At 43.0% G+C, this 14,914-nt stretch overlaps 5 protein-coding genes across 5 annotated transcripts; 2 read left to right on the top strand and 3 right to left on the bottom strand.

Moving 5' to 3' along the window:
• Positions 1-416: 416 nt before the first annotated feature.
• Positions 417-2,866, bottom strand: Bcbfr1. The gene is made up of 3 exons (XM_024693734.1): positions 2,419-2,866; positions 1,162-2,328; positions 417-1,111 (listed from the first exon to the last, which is right to left on the bottom strand). Exons 1-3 carry the CDS (start codon positions 2,569-2,571, stop codon positions 872-874), a joined length of 1,560 nt encoding a protein of 519 aa, XP_024549520.1. The 5' UTR covers positions 2,572-2,866; the 3' UTR covers positions 417-871.
• Positions 2,867-3,330: 464 nt separating this feature from the next.
• Positions 3,331-5,270, top strand: Bcrpb5. Its single transcript, XM_024693733.1, has 2 exons — positions 3,331-3,704; positions 3,825-5,270. Exons 1-2 carry the CDS (start codon positions 3,514-3,516, stop codon positions 4,357-4,359), a joined length of 726 nt encoding a protein of 241 aa, XP_024549519.1. The 5' UTR covers positions 3,331-3,513; the 3' UTR covers positions 4,360-5,270.
• Positions 5,271-5,404: 134 nt separating this feature from the next.
• Positions 5,405-8,595, top strand: Bcncl1. The gene is made up of 3 exons (XM_024693732.1): positions 5,405-5,498; positions 5,557-5,780; positions 5,853-8,595. The coding sequence occupies exons 1-3, from the start codon at positions 5,481-5,483 to the stop codon at positions 8,422-8,424; spliced, it is 2,814 nt and encodes a 937-aa protein (XP_024549518.1). The 5' UTR covers positions 5,405-5,480; the 3' UTR covers positions 8,425-8,595.
• A 994-nt stretch (positions 8,596-9,589) lies between these two features.
• Positions 9,590-11,834, bottom strand: BCIN_06g07250 (hypothetical protein). The gene is made up of 2 exons (XM_024693731.1): positions 11,765-11,834; positions 9,590-11,710 (listed from the first exon to the last, which is right to left on the bottom strand). Exon 2 carries the CDS (start codon positions 11,555-11,557, stop codon positions 10,355-10,357), a length of 1,203 nt encoding a protein of 400 aa, XP_024549517.1. The 5' UTR covers positions 11,558-11,710; positions 11,765-11,834; the 3' UTR covers positions 9,590-10,354.
• A 41-nt stretch (positions 11,835-11,875) lies between these two features.
• Bccrc1 lies at positions 11,876-13,645 on the bottom strand. The gene is made up of 2 exons (XM_024693730.1): positions 13,080-13,645; positions 11,876-12,981 (listed from the first exon to the last, which is right to left on the bottom strand). The coding sequence occupies exons 1-2, from the start codon at positions 13,435-13,437 to the stop codon at positions 12,308-12,310; spliced, it is 1,032 nt and encodes a 343-aa protein (XP_024549516.1). The 5' UTR covers positions 13,438-13,645; the 3' UTR covers positions 11,876-12,307.
• Between the last annotated feature and the right edge of the window lie 1,269 nt (positions 13,646-14,914).

Here is a 14,914-nt window from a genome sequence, read left to right as displayed (position 1 = left end):
ACACACATACACCCATTCACCTACTCACTCTCTCCATCTCCTCTCCATCTCCTCTCCATTTCCTCTCCATCTCCTCACCGTCTTCTCTCTGGAAACAAAAAAAATATCAAAAATATCAACAACCTCTACCACTCTACTACTCTACTCTCCATCTCCATCTCCATCTTTATCGAAGTTCAAATCCAAATCTAGATTACCACAAAAGGGGAAAAAAAGAAAGGAAGAACAAAACCAACATCACAGAACAGAACAGAAAGTCATTATCGTCTCATATCGTACCATGCCGATCGTGTGGTATCATATTGTATCGTGTAGTATTGTGTAGCACAGTACAATATAGTGTTTATATGTGAATAAAAACATGAAGATGAATCTTCGTAAATAAGACACGCAGAAGTTTAGAAGAATAGATGAACTGAATATCGTTTACATCAAGATTATTTTACATGATTCCACTACACTCCATTCTATTCTTTCTCATGATATTTTATCTTGTTGTAGAAGTTGGAATTGGAGTTTGAGTATGTAGAAATAAAAGTAGGAATACATATGAATATGAATTGGAAAATTAAATTGAAAATAATCAGACAACGAATCAAAGCAAAGAATTATGTAAATAAGGCAATGAGGAGAAAGATTAAAATATTGATGTAACGAATTTTGGTTTTTTTTCGTATCAACAACGTCCTTCTATCCTTAACCATCCATCCACTCGTTCATCTATGCATCAGGCCATCAAGTTCATTAGATCAGACCTGTGTGTGCTTCCTTCCCCCCCCTCCCAACTATGTCCCCTCCAACCCTCAATCCCCAATCCCTTGTCATCCCTCACACATTTAAGTGCAGTGAGATAATACGATAGGTAGGTAATCTAAGAAGTTTCCTCAGCATCCTCCTTAGCGGCAGCAGTTGCATCAGCAGCTGCATCCTTTTCACCCTCCTTAATCAATTCGACCTCGTTAGCTACAGATCCACCCTCATCTGCACCAGCGGTAGCCTTGGTTTCGCCATGACCATGTCCATTAGTAGCTGGAGCTTCTGAAGCTGGAGTTGCAGCTCCTGATTCTTCGGCTTCAAGTTTCTCAACTTCCTTTTGGGCTTTCTCAATGTTCTAGTGGAATTGTTAGTTTATTGTAAAGTGTTTCGTGATAGAAAACTTACGCGCTTAGTTTGAGCAGCTTGGTCCTCCTTCCAGTGAGTCAACTTAGCCTTGACCTTCTCGGTAACGGCTGGAACATCAGCAGCGCTGAAAGGTGGGTCAATTCCCATCTTAGTGAGATCCTCCATAACAGCTGGTGGGCAACTGTATTTTGTTGAAGCAGGGGTAGAAGTTGCTGCAGCATTTCTCTTGTTGCCCTTCTTTCCCTTCTTGCCTCCAGTTCCCTTCATGAAATCTTCTTCACGGTCTTCCTTCTTCAAGACTCTAGTTCCCTTAAGTCCAGAATCATCAACAGTACGTCCAGCGGCGGCTTCAAGTCCAGAAGGAGCTTGTAAAGGTGCCTTGGCTGTGGTGTAAGTTGGGTCGAGGTAGCGGAGAACTGATTCGGCATTTCTAATTTCGTCAAGGTAGGCAGGGTCACTGGCCTCTGCGAGCATCTTTTGGGCGCGTTCCTTCTTTGCTTCGGTCTGCTTCTTCTCCCACTCAAGCTTTGATCTCTCGCGAGCCTTTTGACGTTGGTTGTAATCGTAGTTGCTAGCAGCTCGGACGGCTTGGTAATGATCATCCTTGATCTGTCTCAAAGCAAGCCACTTCTCTTGTTGCTCAGCTTGGAGTTTATCCTTCTCGGCCTTGAGGGTACCAAAGTTCTTGAAAGCATCGTCTTGCTCAGCCTTCAAGATATCCAATTCACCTTGAAGCTTTGAGTATTTCTCGGATAATGCCTTGCTTTCTGGGTCGTCGAGGGAGTCTTGGAGATTCTTTCTCTTGGCTTTTAAAGCTTCAATTGACTTTTCGGTATCATCGAATCCAGCAAATCCCTTACGTTGCTTGCGAAGGTTGGAGATTTCGGTAAGAGTCTTGCGCTCATCAACGATCTTCATGGTGGCAGCATCAACTTGCTTTTGTAATCTGTCGATTTCTCTGTCCAATTCATCGACATTCTTGAATCCAACCTTTCCTTTGGCAACCTTCTGTTCATTAACCTTGGCCTTGACTTGTTCATCAATCTTCTTGATTTGATCAAAAACTTGTAAACGACCAGCCTTTCCAGCACCTTGTTGTTCCTTGATTTCCTTCAATTGGCTGATCAACTCATTTCTTCGTTTGGCAGCCGGAGAGTCCTTGTTCTTGTTTGGTTGCGCAACGTCCAATTTTGCTTTTGCGGCAGCCTGCATGAACTCATGTTAGATACTTGGGAATGAACAATGCAATGCAGCATGCCGATGCGCCAACAGAAACAATGTAGATTTTTTACTTACGGCCTTTTCTTGACTCTGCTTATGATCCTTCTCGGCTTGAGCTAACTTTGCCTTGAACGCAGCCTCATCTGGCTTGACTGGTCTGGTTTGAACATCCTTCTTGGCTCCCTCGTCGACCTTGGCCGCAGAAGGAGAGGATTTGATCTCAGCCATATTTTTTTTTTGGTGGGATTATGACAAGCTACGGGAAATGTAATGAACAAGTAAATGCTCAATTAACCTGACACCAAAAGAAAAGAAGAATATGTCACTTGGAGGAAGAGGACACGGTATTATATCTGTACTTATAGACAACAAGTATGAATATAAGAAAAAGGTAGAGGTAGAGGTTATTCCGGTAAGTTAGACAGTTTATAAGTTAGATTGACAAGGTTGTGGGAAGATTTATATTAGTAAATTATTCTTTTTTTAAGTTGTGGGATGACAGGTAGCTTTTTAATTGGTTCTCGGGGTTCTATTGGCTGTATTAGCTGTATTAGCTGTATTAGTTGTATTGGCTGTATGTTGTATTGAATCAACTGTGAATTCATGTTGGGGGAATGATTAGTCAGTAATTAGTATTGTCTATGGATCCGTCTACTCCCTCCTTTATACAGCTCCTTCGGATAAGCATAGGACTAGTTGAGGACAGTATGGTGACGGTGAGGTTGATAGTTGTATGGCTGTCTGGCTGTCTAGCTGTCTCATTGTCTGGATGACCTATTCTTATGCTCTTATTGATGTCTCCGAGTTCGTCTACTGTCCAGTGTACTTCAGTCTACTGGCTAAGCCACTCGGCAAGTCGGACTCGGTAAGTCGGTGTTTGCCAGCCACCAGCCACCAGCCTCACGTATCATGTGACTTCCCCATGGAATTCTCCTCTGCACTCTACTTGAACTTTTTTTGAGCCACTAGCGTCAAAATATTTACAAAGGGCCCTTGACTGAATCTGAACTTCCATCAACAAGTCAATCTACAATCAACGTCAACGTCCCGCAATCCTTTTCTTGACTCATTCCGAGACTTCTTCTTGGACAAGATTCTTCTTCTTTACGCGATTACCGTGGGACCTGCAATTTAATCTTCCTTCGTCTACCTCTTACCTAAATCTTCAAAATGGCTGATGATGAGGATCGCGCGCAAAAGCAACGGGACGGAATTGATAGAGAGGCCGCAAAGCTTTGGAGATGTTATCGAACCGTACACGAGATGGTCCAGGATCGGGGTTACCTTCTCGCTGAAGAAGAAGTCAACATGAGCTTTGATACATTCAAGAGCAAGTTCACCAGTAATGATGGAAGTGTTGAGTATGCGCCCTTCTCTTTCTCATCTCAGTCAACTTTCTCTCAGCACACACTGCCTTCTATATCTCCATCGGGCATGTCATACTTTCTCTAAACTCATGGGCTAACAATTAACCTCCTTAGTCGTCGCCAAATGAACTTCTCCGCAACTCCAAGTGAAGCTATGATTGCCAGATACGCAGTTGCGCCCACAGCGGAGAACCCAAACCCCACTACCTCAGAAATCGGTACTATCTGGATTGAGTTTCTCATGGTCACTGATGTTTCTATTGGAATCAAACAAATGCGAACGTTCGCCCAGCATCTTTCTCAACATAACTTCTCGGCCGGAATCCTCATCGCACCTGTTGCACCATCAGGTCCCGCTCAAAAGATTATTCCCGCTGTCGCATCCGAGACAAGAATCGAGACCTTCGTCGAGCAAGATTTACTTGTCAATATTACACATCATGAATTGGTTCCCAAGCATGTTTTGTTAAGTAGAGAAGAGAGGGCCAAGTTGTTGTCAAGATATAGATTGAAGGATACTCAACTCCCACGTATTCAGGCTGCGGATCCAGTTGCAAAATATTTGGGATTGAGAAGAGGGCAGGTCGTTAAGATTATCAGAAAGTCGGAAACTGCTGGTCGTTATGCCAGTTACAGATTGTGCGTATAATGGAGCTGGAGGGTAGATGATTTGGTGTTAATAACTAGGGAGTTTCTTGGGAAAAATTTGCATATTTGGGGAAGGCGTAATAGGCTGGAAGAAAGACTGAGGATGAGATTGTCTATTTTGGCTTTCCAGGAAGCAATACTTTGAGACATGAAATTTGATATTAAATTTCTTGTTCTGTATATTTCTGATAGTTTCAGAGCTTTTCAATAAGATCTATTCTACAGTTTTAAGAATCCAGACTCACCCTTTGAGAAGCTCATACAAAGTTCCTTCCTAGCCATTCCCGAGCTAGCCTAAGGGCTGACTATCAACATCATCTCTGTTATAGGTTGCCTGGAGAGGTGGAATACAAACATCCTGAAACCTTTGACCTTATTGAGACTCATCTGCTCCCACTTGTATTCCAAGTATCCTCTGACTTGTGTCCAGGACATGATTCTCGTTAGACTCATGAAAGAAAGGGGCGACTGACCATATATGCACGCTAATCTCCTTTTCAGTTTACCTATACTAGATCACCCTCTCCCTAGCTCTTTCTATGGGATGTGACAAAGCTTTGCTGAGAATGCGATTTGATAGGGAAATCCATGGCTGCTTTGCTAGTTGAATAGATTCTTATCATGTTATTCATGTAAGTTTTGCCATGCTGGGTGGACATGGTGTAATACAATGGTTATGATTATGATCTAGAGCTAGTCTTGATTTTGGATTCTCTTCTTGTGCACAATGAGATGAACGCATGAATTGAATGAATGAAGTACTTACGGATTAGATGCAGCTGAATACATGAATGTCAGATGAATACCTGTGTTGAATATGGGGTTGATTGTAGTCTCGCCTCAGGTGCTGTGGGGGGCGTTTATGTATCTACCTTCTATCTAGCTAATAAGTGACTGTCGACTCTACTATCAATATTACCAGGTAGTTTATGTGAATAGGTTTGCATATATATGATTGGTTTGTCACGAGACATGATCTCGGACCTTCGGATTATCAATTGTTCCGATAGCCCTCCAACATTTAATTTTTATCATCATTTGCGACTGAAGGACATAGCTTGATTTTGCGCAAATTCGATATTTTCCATAAATCCATTTCTCAATCAACCCAATTAATTGAAAATGGGTCAACGTGGAAAGGTAAGCTTTTGACTCCCGCTTTTCAATTGATATGATCAAAACATCTCACATTTAACAGAGAGGTCGTGGCGGCAGAGGAGGACGAGGTGGTAGAAATGGTGGAAGATCGAGAGATAATCAAGTCGATAATCGATGCAGCTTTGAGAAAGTTCCCAAATCCAACGAAAAGTTCGAGAGATATTATAATGAGCTTTTGAATTTGGAAGAGGCGGAGAACGAGGAATTCTGGGGAGCCTTGAAGAGAGAATTGCCAAATAGTTTTCGATTTGCGGGGTCAAAAGGGTATGTTTTACTTGAATATGATTTCATTAGAATGATATGTCTCGCCTGGTCCAATTCTCTAACAATTTATAGACATGCAATTGCAGTTCAAAAACAATTGAAAGAACGATACATTCCTGAAATCTCGGAAATCAAGCAATTCGATGGTAGCCCGGTTGAACCTCCAATGCCAGTTCCATGGTACCCTGATGAACTTGCATGGTCGATGAAGACTTCGAAAACTGTCATCCGAAAATCTCCTCCCTTTGCCAAATTCCAAAAATTCTTGGTTTCAGAAACCAGTGTCGGAAATATCAGTAGACAGGAGATTGTCAGTATGATTCCACCTTTGGTCATGGACTTGAAACCTGGAATGACCGTTTTGGATATGTGCGCTGCCCCAGGAAGTAAGGCAGCTCAATTGTTGGAAATGGTACATCATGGAGAGGAAAGCAGAGTTCAAGCGGTTTTGAAAGGAGACGGAAGCGCAGACGCAGAATTAGAGCTTGACCCAAGTGATGATGGAAGAGCTACAGGTTTATTGATCGCCAACGATGCCGACTACAAAAGAAGTCACATGTTGATTCATCAACTTAAACGACTTTCATCACCCAATCTTATCGTTACCAATCACGATGCCACTATGTTTCCATCAATCAAACTTCCACCTACGCCAGAAAACCCAGCGACCAACCGATACCTTAAATTCGATCGAATTTTGGCCGATGTCCCTTGTTCTGGAGATGGTACAACCAGAAAGAATGTTAATTTGTGGAAGGATTGGAATCCAGGTAATGCACTTGGACTTTATGTTACACAAGTTCGTATTCTGGTTAGAGCTCTTCAAATGCTCAAGGTTGGTGGACGTGTTGTCTACTCTACTTGTAGTATGAATCCTATCGAAAATGAAGCAGTTGTTGCTTCCGCTATTGAAAGATGCGGGGGACCCGAGAAGGTTAAATTGGTATCCAGCGATGATCAATTACCTTTACTGAAGAGGAGACCAGGTCTGAAAACTTGGACCGTCATGGATAAGAAAGGCCGTATTTGGAAATCCTGGGCTGAATTACAAAAATTCATTGCAGAAAATGGACAAGATGACTGGACTGGTAGATTAGTCGAGGGAATGTTTCCACCAACTGATGAATCTATGTCAAGTGTTCCATTGGATCAATGCATGCGTGTCTACGCACATTTGCAAGATACTGGTGGTTTCTTTATCACAATTTTGGAGAAACAAGCAGAATTCAAAGCAAAGCCAGAATCGGAAAACAAAAAGATTGCACCAAAACCTCCCATCACAGCAATTGTTGATGAGATTGAGTCTGCCCCTGCTCCAAAGGATGGTGAGACTGTCGCACCAAAAATTGAGGCAGCTGATGAACTTACTCACCCTACCACATCCACTCTTGATGAAGTTACACCTGTAGCACGTCAAAACCAAGAACAATCTGGATCCGATGCAACACACACCGTCGGCTCTAAGCGTCCTGCCTCAGAGATCGAAGACACCGAAATGGACGCCGCTATTGAGAACAAAAAATTAAAGACAGACGATACTGAAATTCATGCTTCGGCACCTACCGAGGGTCGTACAGAACATTTCCCACCACCACCAGGTGCAGAATTGGATCTCACAACTCGTCCAGGCGATCAACAAGCTGATGCTCCACCAAAAAAGCTTCTTAACAAGTACGGTCAAAATCAAGCATTTGAGGAGGCATTCAAATATATTCCCGGCGATCACTCTCAAGTTCAAGATATTGAATCTTTCTACAAATTAAGCGAAAAGTTCCCAAGAGATAGATTCTTGGTCAGAAATGCAACTGGTGAACCAGCTAAGACTATTTACTACACAACTGCGTTGATCAGAGATATCTTATCCGAGAATGAGGGTAAGGGAATAAAGTTCGTTCATGCTGGTGTCAAAATGTTCATGAAACAAGATGTTCAAGGAGAGGGTGTTTGCAGATGGCGTATTCAATCTGAAGGTATGCCAATTCTTCAAGGTTATGTCGGAGACGGAAGAGTTGTCAATTTGTCTAAGAAAGAGACACTTCGTACTCTCTTGATTGAAATGTTCCCTAAAGTATCAGGCGATGGATGGAAAGATCTTGGAGAGATTGGAGAGCGAGTCAGAGATATCGGAATGGGATGTTGTGTTTTGAGAATTGAACCAGGTGAAGGTGAAGATGCTTTTACCGAGAGAATGGTTCTTCCTTTGTGGAGAAGTATGCATTCGCTTAATTTGATGTTGGCAAAGGAGGATAGAAGTGCTATGTTATTGAGAATTTTCAATGATACCACACCTTTGGTTAATAATTCAGTGGGAGCACAAAGGGAAGCGGAACTTAAAAAGGAAGGAGAATCCACGACTGAGGTAGCTCCAGGATTCAAGGTTGAGAATGGAGAAGTCAAGGTTGATGTTGATGGTGGATTAGAGGGTGCAGCTGCCACAGAGATAAAGAAAGGAGATCAGAGAGATGGAGATGTACAAATTCGAGAAGGACCTTATGATACGTTGGTTGCAGGCGTAGAGCAGGTAGCTAATAGGGGTGTGGATGTTAAAGCCGAAAAGATTGAGAAGGGCGAAGAGACTGGTGGATCGGAAGTACAAATGGGTGGTATGGGTGGAATTGAAGGACAGGAAGGTGGGATTGCTTAGATTGAGGGGAAGAAATCAAAATGGATAGATAGTTTGGTTGATGGATGATGGGATGGGTTGGGATGGATGTAAAATGGCGTTATTATTTCCTCATGACGTGTATATTCACGAATTTGGGAGAAAGGAATAGTTGATAAATCTTTGAACAGACAAATTGAATCAAATTGCACATATGACTTTGTTTTTTTGTGTTTTTTTTTCTTTCTTTTTTCTCGTTGAGTAATGTCACATCTCCGTCCCTATTTCAGTGAGTCCTTAGATAGCTAGTGTATATTATATATTACATGAGGTAAATGAGCAAAGACTGTAAGTGAGCAGACACAAGAACCCAAGGAGCGAAGGATTTACGGGTACGGGTATCTATTCGTAAATAATTTCCATGGCTCTAGGCGCCCCACACCCACACCCACACCCACACCCACACAAACATATACACCATTCCCTAACTCTCAACTCTCAACTCTCAACTCTCAACTCTCAACTCTCAACTAACCTCCCTCCCGTTGAGGAAGACACTACAACACAACCTACCAACACACCTCCACTTGTGACATCACCAGCTTCACCATCCATCTCGAAAAGGAAGGGATCATTCCTAAAACGCGAGTATATTCAATATGAGAGAGAGAAAGTACGTCGAAAGCACATGCAGATAGACAAGTATCCGATGTAAAGTCGAAGAACCATACGAATTCCCGACAGATGACATGATCTGCTGGTGCGAATAATGCGTATACCGACTTCCCAGTACCCCATCTCCAACAGCTCTTTAATGAATGCGAAGTGCCCTTCCCTCCCCCCCAACTCACTCCTTGATAAGATTCAAGGCTGAGATGGAGAGGTATTTGACAGGAATTAAGAAAGCATCTCCAGCATAACACACAACAACACAACACAACATAAAAACGAAAACTTGCAAGTCCGGAAATGATATACTGATATACTAGTATAAGCTACACCTAATGAACAGATACGAACTATCAGCAGCGGAAAGATTTACTTTGTAAAATCTCGACGCGAGTTCATATCATATAGATACCGCGAAGTTTCAAATATGCAATGAGAGTAGACTCAACATTGCCGTCCGTACTGGGTGGTTTAATCACGAGAGTATCACATCATGGCTTAACCACTCGATATTTTCCCTCCGAAACATTTTCACAGATGATAAAGCTCTAGGAGATATTTCCATCGCGGACCGAAAATAAACACAATGTCCAAAGATCGAGGGAGTACAGTAGTTGATTCGAGACTTTTGGATACATAACACATCGTCTCACGTTTTCTACCCGCCTCTTTGTTCTATAGTGTTGTAGAATATCATGTAGTTACATTTGTGCTTTTGAACTGATCACTGGATTGTAAAATGAGACAGTGAATAGCGATACATCCATAGTACAGAAAATGTGTTCACCATTATTGCACACTATAAACTAAGCCCGATTCCATAGCACTCATTCCCATTTCATCTGCTAATTTTGGCGGCCTCGTAAAGGGATGAAAAAAAGCTGCAAGTGGTAAACAGAGCTGAAAGGTCAAGGAAGTAAGAGGAAAGTCCTTCGATGACGAGATCGGGACAATAAAATACACACCTGTGCCCTCAACCACGTACCTTTCACATTCGCTTATGGAGATCACAGAACTCAGAATGCAGCTTCAACATCGACAAAGTATCAGCAATGTATGCGATGCCCAAGAAACGTAATGGGGAACTTTCAGCACTACACTCAGCAATAAGATTGAGTATTAAACGGAATTACCACAGACATCATACCTTCACGATTTGCCCGCGACATATCAAGCAAAATAGTTGTTGGAAACGAGAGGATAGATGCGATATGGTATGATGCAGTTTCTGAAAATTTTATGATTCTGATAACTCGGTAAGTCCCCACAGCTGAGTGTAAGAGTAAGATAGGAACTATTGAAATTAATCTTGAGTAGAGACATGAGATGTAGCTGGAGTATTGAGGCGAAATTTCTTATAAGAAGATGACCTCAGAGAGTGAACTCTCCTGCGTACGAGCCCTGTATGTGGCATTCGATCGAAAGCCCATCCCAAGGGCGAATAATCGTTGGCGCTCAAAGTGTGATTCGAAGGCAAGTTAAAGTGCTTATTATATTTTTCCTGTCCCTCTTCCCACATTTGGCGATAAAAGGCTTGCTCGTCGTATAGCGCAGGATCCTCAATATCAAGACCAAATGTGTTGATCCCAGTCTTTTGAACAAAATCCTTCCACATGTATGGACCACTACTAAGCCATGGATCTGGCTTGAAGCCAATAGTTTCAGCGATGTGCATAAAATCTTCCTTTATGATACGTTTACCCCAACCATTAAGACAGGATGAAGGCCACCAATGAGTTAGTGGGTCCCACCTGGTTTCCGTCAACAAATATTGGAAAGGAACAGTGATGATGGATTGTGTTTGAACGAATTGTCGTATTGAATTCGAAGAATTTGAACAAGGTGTTTTGTACAGCCGTACTCTTTTTACATTGTACTCGAGTCGTGGAGGTATATCATGATTGCCACTCTGTTTTATCTCGAAGTGTCTAGTATCAAACCAGTCCAACCCAAGATATCGACACTCATCTTTATGTTGAGAGTAGGATCTGACTATTGCCACAGCAACGGAAGCTTCGTTAACCCCTTTCACATCAACTGCCAGAACCATGACAGGATGGCCAGCCATGCCAATGTTGCCATATTTTTCGACTGCTGCGCGGGCCAGAGGGTCCAGCTTGCTTTCACCGGGAAGAAATAGAATGCAACCAGGCGCCATATCCCACAGTGGCACAGGGGTACTTAGTAGGCGCAAAGGTTGAAACTTTTTGGGGTCATAGTATGGACTGAATATTTTGGTCCATACTTTCGATTTCTGCCATTCCCTCATAGGAACGCAACCCCCATTTGAAGGCTTAAACCTGGGTTCTTCATCTTGCCCCAAGTTCCTCAAGGGGTACTCAGATATGCCTGGAGACGCTGTATCTCTACCAGTAGAATATGGTGATCTCGGCACACAATGAAAAGCGTTCCTGGAGTTCCTCAGGATGAACGGTAGGTAATGGCCATTATTTGTAATTGGAGCTCTTCTTCGAATGAAGGATCTCTGAACAAGTGTTCGGGTCATTGGTGAACCTTCAATATATGGTAGAGAAAATGAACATGTATTTTGGGAGAATATATATATATATTACGCATAAAGCTCGTTCAGCATTCAAGGATGAAATCGCACAGGACGAAGGTGTTTAAAAGCATGGTCAAGGGTTGGCTTAAGAGGGTTCTGTATAAGGGTATATGTTATGGGAGAGAACATTATGAGGTTAGAGGAGCTTACCAGAGAATTGTCAAATCACTGCGGCCAGGGAAGGTTTATGGCATGATAATGTTGATGAGACGATGGTTCCGAGGGGAGTGAGAGTCAAACGAATAAATAAATTAGATGCTTTGTAATCAATTTGAAGTTCAATGATACTGTACGATAAGCGTGATATCTATCTAATATGTAACGATATTCACTATGCGCAAGTAATCATGAGCTACTTACACGACGACAACGACTATTCGTTCTTATTGTATTGTGGTAGTTGAATAATATTATTAAAGTATGTCGTGTGGGTATGCAATGTGAATTCGATTCCCTTATCAAAATCCAGAGAATGTTTGAACACAACTAGGTGTTGTTCTCCTTAATAAGTTCAATTGTATGGTATCTCAAGTCTATAAATTCTTTTCCTTCCAGCCAGAATTAAAGAAATCTATCTCTACCAACGTGGCAGTAGCAAAGTACCCCCTGTTCCCTATTGTCTATTCTCAACGGTAACCACCCCCCTTTGTCCCAAGTTCCATTCAAGAGGTATTGGTTCCATCTCTTAGCCACTCAGTCGAACACCTTATTCATAGCTTGATGCGCCAATTCAACACCCAAAAATGTTGCGGCGTTAGCAGGGACAGCTCTTGCCAATGCTGGTCCGAACCCAGGGAAGAACGCCTTAAGCCCTCCATTTCTATACAATCCTTTGATAACACCTCCAATGGTTGGCTTCCCTTCCATAGTCTGTAGCCTCGACTTGACTGTATCAACTGGGAAAACTGGAATCCACATTGCTACACCTGCGCATGCTCCCGCTCCGGTGATTGCCAATAAACTCAAGTCCTTCCCCGGTTTTCCGGTGACGGGGTCTATAGGAGTTAGACGACGCTTAATGTATTCGTAAGTTGCGAAATATGCGGCACTTCCAGGCCCATCTCTTGCTAGTGTAGCACCTGATCCTCGGAAGACTGATTTGATACCACCTTCTTTGTAAAGTTGCTTCACCACATCGACACCACCATTGTATTTTGGCTTTTCCCCCGGCGCAAGTTCTTTTTGACCTTGAATTTGTAGGAGGACCTTGACACGTTCAAATGGGGCGGTAATGATAGTTTGTGGAATGGCGGAGAAGAAACCAGCCGTACTAATTTGGGCGATTGTGAGGGGTTCGTGAGGGGCAGTGGAGGTAAAGTTGCGCACAAGGTTCTTGCCAACATCGAAACCCCAGAAAGATACAGCGACTGTTCAGTAGAAAGATTAGTTATGTGTCAAGGCAGTTCGATCTCGAAGCCACGAAAAGAATAATCAATAGCAGAGGAAGGGGAAAGAGGAAACATACACATAGGAGTGACACCCACCAGCGGCGCACTCACACCCGCATATAAACCCCTCGCAAGACCATCCTTCGCGACAGATTTCGTAACCACATCAATAGCACCTTTGTAGACCCCTCTCTCCGCCGTTTGTAAACGGACTTTGACCAAATCAAATGGGTGACCAACAATCACTGCACAAACACCACCGAAACCTCCAGCGGCCAGTGACCGTAATCCTGCGAATGACTTTTGAACAACAATTTCGGCGTCTTGTTTTAATTCGGCTTTAGATTCAGGGACGTGGGGCAGGTGAGGGTTGATGGTGTCAATCTTTTGATTTATCTGAGCTCCAGTAGAGGTAGAGGTAGAAGTGGGAGCCATGGCTGGGAGAGGAGAGGGTAAGGAAGGAAGGAAACTTTGAGGGATTGTGAGAAGATCTGACAGCGAAAGGAATGTTTATTGGAGGGGAATGTTGTGAATGAAGCTTGTGATCGTCAAGAGGGAGCTATACCGATACCGCGCTTTTCCATGTTTTGCCGAGGCAGGCCAAAATCCAGCCAAAATGCAAGCGAAATGCAGTTGGTCGGTCATCGGCATAGAATATTACCGAATTTCGGATAGGAGGGAAATTCGGGGCAGTGGAATAATGTACATCTCAGAATTTGACATGCTGTGAACACAAGAGAGTGTCGGAGAATACAAAGGGTGGAAAGGAGGGTCATATGATAGCATGAACGCCGATGATATACGAGCATGACAATGAGAATGCGGCAAAGTATTGGATATCGTTTTGTGTTGTAATCCGGGTATATTCGTCGTCTTACTACCCAAGACCACCCTTCAGAAATCCTTTGCAGGTATTCATCAAATTTACAGAATGCGAAGGGCATATGGCAAAGGCAAAAGTCTCGGCGTCGACGAAGTTTAAAAGATATTTTGGGAGAGAAGCATTAAATTCAATTAGTCGTTTGGGTTTAGACGATGACCCCTGAACCATCCCATACATGTTCGAGACAAGATCCTCTCCCAGAGCACACAGTCGTGACGGTATAAAAGGTAATTTATTAACCTTGTGTCAGATTTCCGCCCTATGAGAGAACCGATCATGCTCGATGTGACACGATGTACACTTTCCCAATTATGGATACTTCGCAGGCATACTCTGTAATATAGCTTCCAGCGAAGCACAAAACAAGGTTGGAGCTTGATTGTCATTTATTTATTTATCCTTCGCCAGCCGAACAACAAACAACGGCAACGGCAACGGGAGCTAAAATGACATGTACTACTTTCTGCCCAAGTCGTAGTCATTTCACATTTACACCTCAACTGTCGTGTCGATGTTAGGTCTTTTGGGCCTTTGCTGCCAATGGTTGGGAATTTCCCCTCCAAATGTAACCCCTCCCTCTTCTCCATCAGCATCAGACACACACACAGACCTAATTGTCTACCTGAGCATTTCGAGGTCATTTTTGGAACTACTACTATTAGACACCACTCACAGCTCTTGTATTGACTGACAGTTCTCACTGATCAATTAAAGTTTGCTTGATCCGAACTTTTCATAACAACACCTTTGGCCAGCGTCTAATCACAACCTCAATGGTAATACGTGTACGGCATCAGATGAAGGGATGATCGCTCGAGGGGGGAAGCCCGGCATTGAGCTGCACCCCAGTTCCCGGTGAAGTACCAAAGCACTGCAAAGGCAACTTGGGCATAGCGAAAGCGCCTCAAGAAACATCATTCATTCATTTGACTCCACTCCAAAACAACACATCATTTGCTCTCACTTCTCTCACCCCCTTTCAACCACTGAACATTGAGTCCAACGTTTAACTACGCATGAATTGACAAC

This window comes from Botrytis cinerea, chromosome 6 (assembly GCF_000143535.2).
Source record: "Botrytis cinerea B05.10 chromosome 6, complete sequence".
Classification (NCBI taxonomy): domain Eukaryota; kingdom Fungi; phylum Ascomycota; class Leotiomycetes; order Helotiales; family Sclerotiniaceae; genus Botrytis; species Botrytis cinerea.
Note: the sequence above shows the minus strand (reverse complement) of the source record. Positions and strands in the feature narration are given on the sequence as shown.

Bases quoted from the DNA above. Each gene is read 5' to 3' on its own strand.
- BCIN_06g07250 (XM_024693731.1), bottom strand. From the start codon at position 11,557: ATGACCCGAACACTTGTTCAGAGATCCTTCATTCGAAGAAGAGCTCCA.
- Bcrpb5 (XM_024693733.1), top strand. From the start codon at position 3,514: ATGGCTGATGATGAGGATCGCGCGCAAAAGCAACGGGACGGAATTGAT. The intron at 3,705-3,824 runs GTATGCGCCCTT...TAACCTCCTTAG, and splicing joins AGTAATGATGGAAGTGTTGA to TCGTCGCCAAATGAACTTCT.
- Bcbfr1 (XM_024693734.1), bottom strand. From the start codon at position 2,571: ATGGCTGAGATCAAATCCTCTCCTTCTGCGGCCAAGGTCGACGAGGGA. The intron at 2,329-2,418 runs GTAAGTAAAAAA...GAGTTCATGCAG, and splicing joins AGCAGAGTCAAGAAAAGGCC to GCTGCCGCAAAAGCAAAATT. The intron at 1,112-1,161 runs GTAAGTTTTCTA...CAATTCCACTAG, and splicing joins AAGCTGCTCAAACTAAGCGC to AACATTGAGAAAGCCCAAAA.
- Bcncl1 (XM_024693732.1), top strand. The intron at 5,781-5,852 runs GTATGTTTTACT...AACAATTTATAG, and splicing joins CGATTTGCGGGGTCAAAAGG to ACATGCAATTGCAGTTCAAA.
- Bccrc1 (XM_024693730.1), bottom strand. From the start codon at position 13,437: ATGGCTCCCACTTCTACCTCTACCTCTACTGGAGCTCAGATAAATCAA. The intron at 12,982-13,079 runs GTATGTTTCCTC...TCTACTGAACAG, and splicing joins GGTGGGTGTCACTCCTATGT to TCGCTGTATCTTTCTGGGGT.